The sequence below is a fragment of the Anser anser genome, assembly GCF_964211835.1.
Source record: "Anser anser genome assembly, chromosome: 4".
Classification (NCBI taxonomy): domain Eukaryota; kingdom Metazoa; phylum Chordata; class Aves; order Anseriformes; family Anatidae; genus Anser; species Anser anser.
Window position 1 is genome coordinate 4,871,125 of NC_139724.1, and position 12,224 is coordinate 4,883,348.

The window sequence follows — 12,224 nt, forward strand, 5'->3', positions numbered from 1 at the left end:
GGCTGACGAGATGTGGACAGAGCCAGCAGTGCCCCCTCCCCGGCCGTACAAAGGCAGCCCCTGGGGAGCGCGAGCGACCAGGCCAGGCAGTCAGGGCCTGGCGCAGCAGTTTGCAGGGGCAGGGCACCCTCACATTTCATAGACCACAGACATTCATCTGTGTCATTAAAACTACCGCTTAAGAGTATGCTCATTTAGAATCAGCTGCAAACCTGGAGGCTGACGTTGAACAGCAGTGGGACACGTACTGAGCCGGAAGGCGCTCCGTAGAGTTATACTGCGACCTGCCTTTCTGTTTTGACTTTCCTTAGATACATTGAAATTGACGTAGGTACCCCGTTATTTACTCACGTAATATCAGTACTCATCCTTGAAAGTAAGCACCTGTCTCACCAAAACCAGAATGACCACAGGATAACCACTTTGAAAAGACAGGAAATATTGCAGTTATGAGCCTAACAGAACAGCTTAATATACCTTAAATTTTAAAGAAAAAGATGTAAAATGAACAAACGCAGAAGTCACATTGAATGTAAGAATGAGGGACTGGAAGTGACATATCCTGAAGACAGATGATTAACAACTAGCTCTTTGACTAGTATATGAACAGTAATACTTACACACAATTAAGGGAATAAAAAAAACCTCACTGACAATTATTATACAGACAAAAATAGTGCTTCAAACACATGTGGCTTGCCGACAAGACATTTATGGAGATTTAGAAGGATCTTTTCCACCTTCAGAACACAATACATTTTAATGAAGTACAATGGTAACATTCCATCTTTTAAATGAAGACCAAAAAAAAGTTGGAGCCTTGTCTCTCAAACAAAAAAGTAACAGCTCGCTCGATTACTGATAACAGCATATCATTTAGATACAGTACAAGTTCACAGAAAATATGAGGTCTCTTGTCCCTGATACTAAAAAAAATCACTACCCAACAGTGAAAAACTAAGCAGAAATGATGTGCTCATTGTATAGTATGGCATCTCAAAACATGTATGCAGAATAGGCCATGCATACTCAAGAAAAAGCTTCAGAAAATGCATGAAATTCAAACAATTTTGTAGAAAATAACTTTTATTTGGCTCTTTTCGTACATTTTTTCAAAAACAAATGCACATTCATACAGTTTGCCTCTCCCGGTGCACATATGGATTTGCTCATATAGAGCCATTAATAACAAGGCAAAAGGTGTCTCTGAAATCATTTCAGACACATTAATTCGGACTGTAAAGTATCCAAACTTATTTACTTTCTAATTATAACTTGGAAAGAAATGTTTCAGGTGTTTCTTCTCCAATTCACACATATAATCCTCCCGCAGAGGGAAGAGGGGACAGACCTTGCAATAACGAACTGTCAAACCAATGGCTAATTCTCATTTCAGGGTAAATGAAGACAGGTTCTCTATTTCATGCCAAGTCAGATTAAAAAAAAATATATAGGTAACTTTCTCTTTTCAAAAGCTCTAGAACAGCAATGATAAAACGCTGTTTTAAAACTATAAATCAGCCATTGGTAATAAAAGTTTGTTTGCAGAGAGAGCACACTTTCCTCACTTGCTTCTCACGTTTAGGTCTCTTTCCTGTTGATAGTGACAATGGAATTTGTTTCTTGCTGCTTCTTAAACACTTCATGAAGAGGATTAAATTCAGCTTGGGCTTTCACACGTTGCAAGAGGTACTAACCCATCAAGTAGCCCCTGCAGAATAAAATTAAATTAGGAAAAAAGTTAGCAAACACAGGCAGGACCTCCTCAAAAAGCAAGAGACTTACAGTCTTAAAACAAAAACCTCAGTGCCAAAACACCCTTCACATCAAAGCTATTTAAAACCCATTTAAATCGCATATTTAAATCCCATTCAGGTACAAACAGGCTTAACTACACTCTCCTTCCTCAGCTGATTTTCTTTAATGAACACTGAAAATGGACTAACTTGCTCTCAATCCAACTTCAGCACTTATTTAGAATTTTTGAAGCCCGGCTTGCACCTTACGAAAGCTTCTTTCTTTGTACCCTTTACGCAAACTACCAGCGTCAAGATATTCCGTATAATCTGACATTCTCTGGCTCTGAACACAACTCTGGTCTCTTTTTCTTTTCAACTTCCCTGAAGCCTTGTTTCTTTAAAGAATTTAAGAAAGAGAACTGATAAGACATACATGCACAATGAAACAAGAAAACGTATAGCAAGTCCCTATCCAGCTGCCTACTGCCAGGGAATCCCCGGTGCATTATGAAACAACATTTCTACTGCACTGCAAAGGTTAAACAAACATTTGAGAAAGGAGCAATGACTGACATAACTAAGTCAACACCCCAAAGTGCTACTCCAGAAATTAACTGTCGGTACCTTCAAACTGCTGGCTTCAGCTATTCTAAATGAAACAGATGGAGCAAGAAAGAAAAAACAAAAATTGAAAATCCCGTGTTTTGTTATAACACGGCCTCAAAGCTGTGTTATTTTTCCTACTTTTTGTCTGTGAGTTAGGTGTATTGAAACGTCACACACATTGTATGTTTCAATGTTACGTTGAGTCTTCCAGCGACGACAAAATAAAAGACATCATCTTTACTTTAGGACAGCTTTGGATGTTTCTAAACGCCCATTACTCCTGGCATCGGTTCTTCTAGTTATGACCTTTGCCATATATTGCTGGTATAAATGATTCATTTGTCTTCCTTGAAGTTCCTTGATATATCCTTTTTCTCCAAAGCCCTGCCTTGTAATTACTTTTATCTATCCAGCACGTATTCAGCCTACCTTAAAATTTATTACGACTCAGACTCACTAATCGTATTGTCTGACTTAGCAAATCTGTCATCTTTCTGAACCACAGCACAATCTCAGAGCAGTCAGCTCCAAGTTTCCCCACCTCATTCAAGACAGCTTGTTCCACAAAAGCACTGAAGAAAAGTAACTTATAGCCAAGCTAGAGACGTTCAGCATCCCAGGTTTTGTTTTCTGCTACTCTTAAATTTAATATAGGCACACGTAAACCATAAAAAGGAAGAAAAGCAGAAAGAGTTTTAAGTCACTTACGGTAATTTCATCCTCATGAAAACTCTGGCCATGAAGAAGCTCAAAAGCACACTGACAAATCCAATGAAGAGCAGGAGAAACCTATTCAGCTTGGGGATATTTGGTGCATTGGATCGATCCAGAATTATGAATCCTAAGCCACCCATGGTGAAGAGGAAGCTAGATGCAAGCCCTTCCATAATATATTGTCCATTTACTCTACAAGACCAACAAACAAGGGGGGTGGGGGAGGAAAGGGAGGAAGAAAGAGTTAGAGGTTATTCAGAGAAAACTATTTACGTTTCAAAATTCAGCTACTCAACCTTCTTTAGCTGTACAAATGCACAAAATGATTAAGTTTGATGGCTGACCTTCCAAATTTACTTTATGTTAGGAATTTATGTTATGCAATTACATTAAAGCTTTAAATTGTAATTTATCTCCTGGACTGACTGCAAGGTGAACAGACAAGCATACTAGTGGTTTTATATGCCACAGGGTATATTAATGGATACAACACAAACTCATCAGTTTTCAGAAAGATCTACCCCAAAAGTAGCAGCAGTTTTCACAGACGACTCAAAGCATGGAACCGTGACCCTGGGGCCACTGGGTTTTCCAAGTCTTATTTCTACCCTGACGTTGAGGCAGCAGCACCCAAATTCTCATCCTGGTACAAATCCCACTCCAAGCACTGTGTCACCTCATGAAGCACCTCAGCAGGTTCCAGCACACGGCAGAAATGTTTCTTGCCTGCAGCACGTTTCGCTCCTCACTCACTGGGCCTGCACACAGGTTGTGGGGACCGGCCTGAAAGCGCCTCGGCTCTCTGTCAGTCCTCACAGCTGGGTTCCCTTCTTACAGAGCTCAGGCAGAGAGGGGAAGCCGAGCAGCTGAAAAAATACTGCACCTGGATGAGGAGCCTTCTGCCTGCAACACTCACTGAGCCTTTTTCTATCACTGCCATCAGCAATACTGGCAGCTTTTTAACAGTGGTACGACTGAAACTGCAATGTATGCTAAAACGGAAATGAAGATAATCATTATTGCCTCAAATCCTGAAAACAACCAATTCCATCTTCTTTCACGCTGCTGTCACAGAATTGCACTGAAGTGCCATCCAGCTCCCCGCAGCAGTGATCCACGCACCCTGCAGCAGCCCCACCCTGCCTGAGTCACACACCGCGTCCAGTCCAAGTCAAAGCTTATACGCGAGGCATGCATAAATTTATACATGGGGTACCCACGTTCTGAGGACTTACAGAACGTTTTTGGTATTTTACAAGAAAAAAATCCACATGCCATTGTTTCCACATACAGACACAAAAGCAGATCAAACAAAAGTTACAACTATAGATTTAATACTTGTCAGAGCAATTCTTGACTAAGCAGTCTCCAGCTTATTTTCAGTAGCAGATGCAAACAGACCCAGGGAAGACGCCATTGTGTATTTGTAACTATTTTCCCCACCCTCAGCTACAGGAGTCCCAATTACACTAGAAGCTGAAAGGCCAGACCTTAAATTCTCCCAAACATTACTTACGTTGCTATGAAATATCCTATGAAATGCGGCCAAATACGTCTGCACCCATTACAAACCTCAACTTTTAACAGCGAAGGGATTGAAATAAAGGAAAGCGCTGCCAGATCAAAGCTTGTTTCTTACCAAAGCGTTCACTCCCAAAGGCTTTGGGAGGACTTAGTTATCTACTTCCATTAATTCCAGGCACTTTTATTTTTTAATTTGGAGACCGAGGGCAGTTACGGGGTGGATCCTGCAGTCCCCAGGTGGTTCCTGGGGGCTCGGAGCGGGCTGACCCAGCTGCGTGCGCCCCGTCTGCTCCCCAGGAGGGGTGCAGAGCCCTGCCCTCCTCCTACCTGTAGGCCAGGAAGGCCACCGGCCTCTGGTGCCCGTGCTCGTCCGTCATCGACCCCACGCTGGGAGGCTCCACGATCACGTCATAGATGATCCCTGCGAGGCAACAAGGCACGGAATTGGGTTCGAATCGTACAAAACGGGGGAGAACTGGCGAAACACCACAAGGACGCTTATGGCTGGGGCGAAGCGCCCCAGGAACGGGTGTAACTCGGGGAAAAGCCTGAGGAGCGGCTACAGGCGGGGCGAGCTGCCAGGAAAGGGGGATTTCACGGGGATTTCACGGGGGTTTAGGGGGGTTTACGGGGCTGGCAGCGGGGCGCTTTCCCCTTTTGTCGGCGGCGTCCCACCTCCGGTGATGAGGAAGTAGGAGACCACCACCAGCGCGTACACCGTCATGGCCGAGGGCATGTGCACCCAGCCCGGCCGCTTCAGCTTGATGTTGGGGCACTCGAGCACGGCGAAGGGCAGCCGGAACAGCGCCTCCATGCCGGCGGGCGGCGGGCACCAAATGGCGGCACGGCGCGGAACGGAGCGGAACGGAGCGGGGCTGGCGGCCGGGCGGAACCGGGCGCGCGGCTGCGTCCTGGCAGGGCAACAACAAAGAGAGGGGAATTAAAAAAAATAAAAATAAATCACATCTAAACCTTAAAGCGAAATCACCGCAGGGTTTACGCAAAATAATTAAAAATAATAATGTTTTTTTTTTTCCTCCAGTCGGAAGCACAACGCTCCTCAGGGTGAGGCCGCGCGTTTTACACGCCTGCCAGGGCCTACCAGCGTCGACGTGTCGGTGCCGGGTAACGGAGGGGGCGCTCGGGGAGGCGGGGCTACAGGAGGCCACGCCCCCCGGGGCGGTGCGCGTGAATGGGAGGCCACGCCCCCCGGGGCGGTGGGCGGGGCCGGCGCAGGGGAGGATGAATGAACCTGCCCCGGGTGCTCGGCCCCCAGCGGGCAGCGCCGGGGGCTCCCCTCCTCCTCCCGCCGGGGGCAGGGCGGGAATACACAGCCGGCAAAAAGCCTGAGGGTCGCTTTTTGCAGGGAGAACTCCCAGGATTGGGGTCAAGGACACCGCGCCTACAGGTCAGGGTTATCCCTGGGGTGCCGAAGCATTCCCGGGTAGCTACGGCCACGTTTAAACAGCACTGAGCAGAGGAAACAAAACCATTTCCACCTTCCACAGCTGCTCCTGACATGACATCAGTGACAGCGCAACAGATCCAAAATAACTCTGTGCAGCTTGCAATGCCAGAGCCTGAATTGCCACTCCAAAATCCAGCTCCTGGAGCTAGTCTGTCACATCCGGAGCTGTGCTTGTACTGCGCCGGCAGCTGCTGACCCAGGAAGCACCTCACAGGACAACGGAACAGCTGCCGGGGCTTCCTCCCGAATCCAGAGGGAGCTGTGCGTGGAACGGCTGCTGAAGCACTTGCTCTGAGAAGCCAATTCCCTTCCCCTGCCCCTCAGATTCAAGCAGCAGTAAACCACAGGCACACGCTACCAAAAAAAATAAATCTACCTTAGGCTTGTTCTAGCTCTCTTCCTCTTCACCTGACACTGCCTTCCAGTCTTTAGCCCGTCTCTTCACTTTTCTATCTCAGACATCCTCTGATCACCTCGCACACAGCTGGTGCCGTAAAATAACCTGCATTGCTCACAGTTACTCCGACCTGTCTCCAGGACCGCGAGACAGAGCTGGGAGTCCTGTTTAAGTGGACTTCATCCCACATGCTTCACTCCCGTCTGCAGGCAGCACCCTCACTGACAGCGTGCCACGTCACACCCCGGTTCTGCATTTAACAAGCTGTGAGAAGCTCCCACAAGCCTCCACGAGCACGCGGACTGACAGGACACCAGGGAAGTGGAACTTTCATTTATTGGGCAGAAAATACAAAGAGATTCACTTGGACTTTTGGCTCTGTGCTTGTGCCTTCAACACTTTCACGACGATCTTCTGCTCCTCAATGAGAAAAGCTCGCTTGATCCTGGAAAGGAAAATCAACACCATGAGGACGTGTATACAGCTAAGCAAGAACACAAAAATAAGAAAGTTGCAGCTAGTTTTGCTGACTGCAGCACTGTGTGGTACTCCACTTTACATAAAGGAGCTGTCTGTGTTCTTGCCAGCATCAAAAGACAGGGGCAGTGGCACCAAGAAATGTAGAGGTTTGGGAAGAAGGCTTCATGTACTCGCAAATTTAGGGTTAGTGGCTTGTAGGCAGATAAGGGTATCAACCCAACGGCTAAACAGTAGGAAAGTAAGTGACTTGACTAAAGGTAAAAAGCAGAACTCCTCACTGGCAAACTAATTTTACAGTTCTTAAAGTAAGGGAACTGACCAGCTGTTCACACAAGTTCTTTCTTATAACTACAGAAAAATTTATGTGAGTTCAGTTATCAAAATGAGAGCTGCCCTCTCAGGATTACTGCTTCTTTGTACATCAACAAAAAAAACTCCGGCAGGTCAAATCATATCTAAATACAATTACTTCTTGAACAGATATGGGGCCACTAAGCAGATAGATACACACGATAGTACTCACACATCAACAGCCTGTTTGGTGAGTGAGTTTTACCACACACATACCATATAGACCGTCCTATCTCAAAACAGGAAAATGCTACTCCGTGTGTATGATACCTATGGCTATTTTTACAGCACACAAAGCCTACCAACAAGGCTTAGACACAGGAGAAAGACCTGCCAATTACAGGGAAGGAGGTGACTGCGCTTTCGTTTGTGTATAGGCATAAAAGATACACTCATCTACAAAAAAATGACCTACCAAGCTCACAGTGTTTGTGAAAACACTGAGGAAAAAATGTCTTTTAACAGAAAAAAGTTTTGCTCAAGGTCTGCAGCTGTAACAATCAGCCTTCAGTGCCACCTGATGTGATTTAGTTTAGATCACAGAAGCCAAAAAAAAAACAAGATGCTGGAAAGATGTGCACTACAGATGAAAAACTGGCAGTAGACTGTTGACTCTGGAGATCTGCTTTGATTACCATTCACAAAGCAGACACATTCTTTGTAATATGCATTGGTGCTCAAACTTGTCAAGGAATTATACAGATATGCAGCTGTTACACAATAAAACTCGGTTCAAGGAGACCTACCAAAGGTCATCTGTAAGCTTAATCACATAGAAGATGCTTAATATGCTAACAATTAGTACCACTAAATCCCAAAACACCACAGACGTCCGAAGTTGATTTTTCACTACTATCTTTGCACAAGACAAAACAGGAAGCAGAAGAGAAAAGCCTTTACTCTTGAGGGAAGAATACAAAAATGCAGAAGGAACGGAATGTTTAGCACCTACACACCAGTACAGTTTGAAACCACAAAGAACAAACCTTCCACAGAGGAGTTCCAAACACATTAACTAACCAGCTCAAATCCTGGGGGAAAATTGCACACCTCACTGCTAATGTGTCCCGTGCTTACCCTCTCTGTTTTCCTACACTGACATCAGGAAAGAGTCTCTAGCATTTTGACTTGCACTAGGAAGACACGGTTAAGATGCAGAACTCGTATGAAGTCACCTCAAGAGCAAAGTTATCCCGTTGTGAGCTCACCTGTCGCGGACACACTTAGCACACATGGAGCCGCCATAGGCTCTGCTGACGTGCTTCTTTGTTTTTGACAGCCTCATAAGAACTTTAGGACGCACAGCACGAACCTACAGAAAGCAAAAATTAGAAGCATATCATAAGATAGCAGGCCCCAACTTTGAGTAACAGTTGCATTGAGAAAATTCACTTGTACAGTTTGTCTTTAAAAAGCAGCAACACCTACAGTTAACTATTCAACATGCAAGAAGTGACTGCAGCCACAGGGTGTTCTACATGCCACCCTCAGCATTCCAGAACCGAACTTTTTCATTCCACCAGACAGGTTTCCCAATATACTCATAATTAAAATCTGCTTACTAAAAAGGATCATCTTCCCAAGCGTAGAAACTGACTGACAACAAGACTTGAGCACTCTGATCACTGTTAAAAGCAACATTAAACCAGGAAAACATTTTGGAAGATAACAGCCTGTTACGAAAAAGTCACTAATTTTTTCTAAAAATTATAGTCAACTTGACCTATGTTTTTGAAAGTCTAATAGGTCCAATTCTAACCTTTAAACCTGTTACAGATTCATCTAGGTCTAGCTTGAAAAATTTCAGTCAATTACAAGTTAATTTATATAACAAGTTTAGATAATACCAGTGAGAATCACAAGCACTAAAAAAAAAAAGCACTTGTTCCTTAAGCTTTCAAAGCTTGTTTTACCAGCTACACTTCACAACACTCAGATGACCATATTTTAAAGGATATTCTTGAAACCATCAAGAAACAGACACCTTATTTGATAAAGTTGTTTGCATTTAAAATAATAAAAGCTGTCAAAGTCTTATGCTGTTAATCCCAAGACTTACACCACGAAGTCTCCCTGGGCATACACCACATGCTGACTTTGGTGCCTTCCCTACTTTCTTGGTGTAAAGGTAAACAATCCTGTTCCCAGGTGTTCGGGACCTAAACACAGCAGGAAAACATTCTGTTAAGGAAACAATCAAAACTTAAACGTTGTTTTTCTTAAATGAGGATTTCCTTAGAAGCTACGTCTTACTTACAGCCTGGTCTTGTTGGAAGCTGTGTTGTAGGACAACCTACGGCGGTAGGTCAGCCGCTGAACCATTTTTCACACCTTAATTAAGGAAAACAGATTGGTTTGAGCGTTCGGCTTCCACCCAGAGGCTGCCAGCATCACCTGCACGGAAGCACCGAGCTGAAACAGACCCAGCAGCTACCGATTCTGTGCCAGGATGGAGAGAACCGAAATACCTCCTTGCGACAGCCAACACCGCTAAACAATAAACAACGCGACGGGGCTGCGAGCAGAACGAGGCTTGTGGCGAAGACTCAAGACGAGGCAAGGCCTCACCCTGCGCTGCCGCGGCCCGAGGCCTCCCCTCCCTGAGGGCCTGGCGACCGCTGCGGCACCGACGCCCCGGGCCCCGGCCCCGGCCCCCCCGCACCCCCCGGGTGTCGCCGCGCCGCGGATGGCGGCGGATGGAGGCGGCGGATGGAGGCCGCGGAGCCCCCGCCGCCCGCCGCCATACCTGACACCGCCCGAGCCGGAAGAGGAAGCGGAAGCGCGCGCGGCGGGGTTGAAATAGTGGCGCTGAGGGACACGGAAGCGCCCTCCTCTAGGCCGCCATGTTGTACGGCGGTGGAGGTGGCTGGGCGCCGCCATGTTGTACGGCGGGGGCGCCGCCATGTTGTAGGGCGAGCAGGGGGAGGCGGCACGACTATCCGTTCATCCATCTATCTACGCATCCATCTATCAATTTATTTATTAAATGTCGTTTTTCTAAAACATCAGCATGTAGTCTCCGTAACGTGGCTTTGGGAGCGGTGCTCTCACACAAACCTCGCACGTGCAAGGCCCTGCTCCCAGTACAAACCATACCCGCTCGCCCACCGGCCCCAGGCAGCACAGGACAGGACTCGCACCTTGCCTCTCTTTGCCCCAGAGTGGCGTCTGAAGCCCAGCAGTACCCACACCCAGCCCTCGCACGCAGTCACTTTCCTGTTCGGGGACCACCAGCACCACCGCTGTGCCAGCCAAGCAAACCGGGCAGCTGTCGGGGTCTCCGCCAGCTGTACCCCGCAGGCCCATACCACGTCAGGGACCCGCACGTAAAATATGTAGGCTATGGACACCCTCATTAGTTGCCTTAGCTTTGCTTTCGGAGAGCAGCGTGCACTTAGAAACCTTTGATGTGCGCTCCTGGCCTTATTTACGATTTGTGACTTGCAGTTCATTGTGCAGCGTCCTCCTTGTTTTCCGTCTATAATTATTATTTTGGTTAATTATTGACTCTTTTAAAGTGCAAATTATGGACGTCAGACTTTTTCTAATTCGTGAAAGAGGAGAAAATGTCTATGAACTAGATTTTAGGGTATACTTAAAATAGGAGCATATTTCAGACAACAAGAAAATTTCAGAGCAATTAGAGTATTTAATATGAACTTTCTAGGCCCCAGACCCTGAGGGGAATAAGAAATCCAATTAAACTAGATTAAATAATCGTGCCTAAATATAAAAGTGTAACGGAATCCAATTGTTAAAAGAACAACACTATTAAATTATGATGGAACAGTTTAGTTTAGCTGTTGCAAGCGCAACAGGTTACTATTTTATTACTGAACAACAGTATCGATATTTTTTGAGCTTACCAGTTTGGGCCCTAAACTCAACTGGTATGAATTGTAGGAGCTGCCAGTTAAATTCAGTGGCTCACTGCTGCTCATGCTCTGGCCTAGTTCTTCAAACATTCTCAGTTTATTTTGTAAGAAGAGCAGAGCTGTCAGGCAAATGGCTTGCGAGAGCATCTAGAAATGTTAGCTTTATGACAAATGGTTTAGTGTGGTCTAATGTAGGGATAATATTTGAAGCAAGAGCTCGCTAAGCCCGTTTTGAATGGATTAGTGGTAGACAAGTGAGTCTCATGTTCTCTGCTATTCCTGGCTCTCCGTAGGACTGAACCGTTTCTTTGGGGAGTAGGTTTTTTCCATGCCCAACACATCTCACTAACTCTTCCTGTACTTCCTTCTTTCCATGAATACAACAAAGGGGATGGAGTAGCAAATGCACAACCTGCCAACTTGGAAAAGCATCAGTGGCAGCCGATAAAAAGCATTTTTTTCCTGCTAGGATATCAGTGGAAACATAGGGCCTGAGGATGTGGTCTTTTTCCTTAAGAAGACTTGAGGTTGGTTTCCAGGGTGTATTTGCTTATAGTCAGCATAAAACTGTAAACCTCTTTTTTTCTAGCCATAGGTGACTAGAAGGATAACCATCTCTGGTGGCGGATGAGCGATGTGTGGCATCTTGCATGGGCCAGCCAGTTGTCACCGTGTTCTGTTTCTAGTACCCGAAGATTGCTTTGTTCATGGTTTAAGACCATTTCTTGGTATGTTGACCATTCTTACTTTCTTTTTCACACAGTCCTCTCCTTACCTTTCCTTCTTCTGAAAATCCCTACCTATGTACACAACCATTCTCCTACACTCATGGAAAAGTCCATTTCAGTAAAAGCACTAGTGCCAAAACGGGTAAGGCTTGATGAGCCTGGCTGGACCCCTGGAAATCCTCGTCCTTCGCTTTCCCAGCCCTCCTGCCTCACTTCCAGGGATCTCCCAAGCCCCACGGGGACTCGGCTGCTCCACCAGCCTCTCCCCGTTGATCCCTACACTGCAGTAGCCTCTGCAGTCGTAGGGGGTGTGCAGCCACATAAGCTTCAATTAAAATATGA

General features: G+C 45.9%; 2 protein-coding genes across 2 annotated transcripts; both read right to left on the reverse strand.

Moving 5' to 3' along the window:
- Positions 1 to 1,068: 1,068 nt before the first annotated feature.
- OSTC (oligosaccharyltransferase complex non-catalytic subunit) lies at positions 1,069 to 5,489 on the reverse strand. Its single transcript, XM_083833724.1, has 4 exons — positions 5,259 to 5,489; positions 4,911 to 5,004; positions 3,054 to 3,251; positions 1,069 to 1,711 (listed from the first exon to the last, which is right to left on the reverse strand). Exons 1-4 carry the CDS (start codon positions 5,395 to 5,397, stop codon positions 1,693 to 1,695), a joined length of 450 nt encoding a protein of 149 aa, XP_083689850.1. The 5' UTR covers positions 5,398 to 5,489; the 3' UTR covers positions 1,069 to 1,692.
- A 1,277-nt stretch (positions 5,490 to 6,766) lies between these two features.
- On the reverse strand, positions 6,767 to 10,088 carry RPL34 (ribosomal protein L34). The gene is made up of 5 exons (XM_083833726.1): positions 10,026 to 10,088; positions 9,537 to 9,610; positions 9,339 to 9,438; positions 8,488 to 8,591; positions 6,767 to 6,893 (listed from the first exon to the last, which is right to left on the reverse strand). Exons 2-5 carry the CDS (start codon positions 9,599 to 9,601, stop codon positions 6,809 to 6,811), a joined length of 354 nt encoding a protein of 117 aa, XP_083689852.1. The 5' UTR covers positions 9,602 to 9,610; positions 10,026 to 10,088; the 3' UTR covers positions 6,767 to 6,808.
- Between the last annotated feature and the right edge of the window lie 2,136 nt (positions 10,089 to 12,224).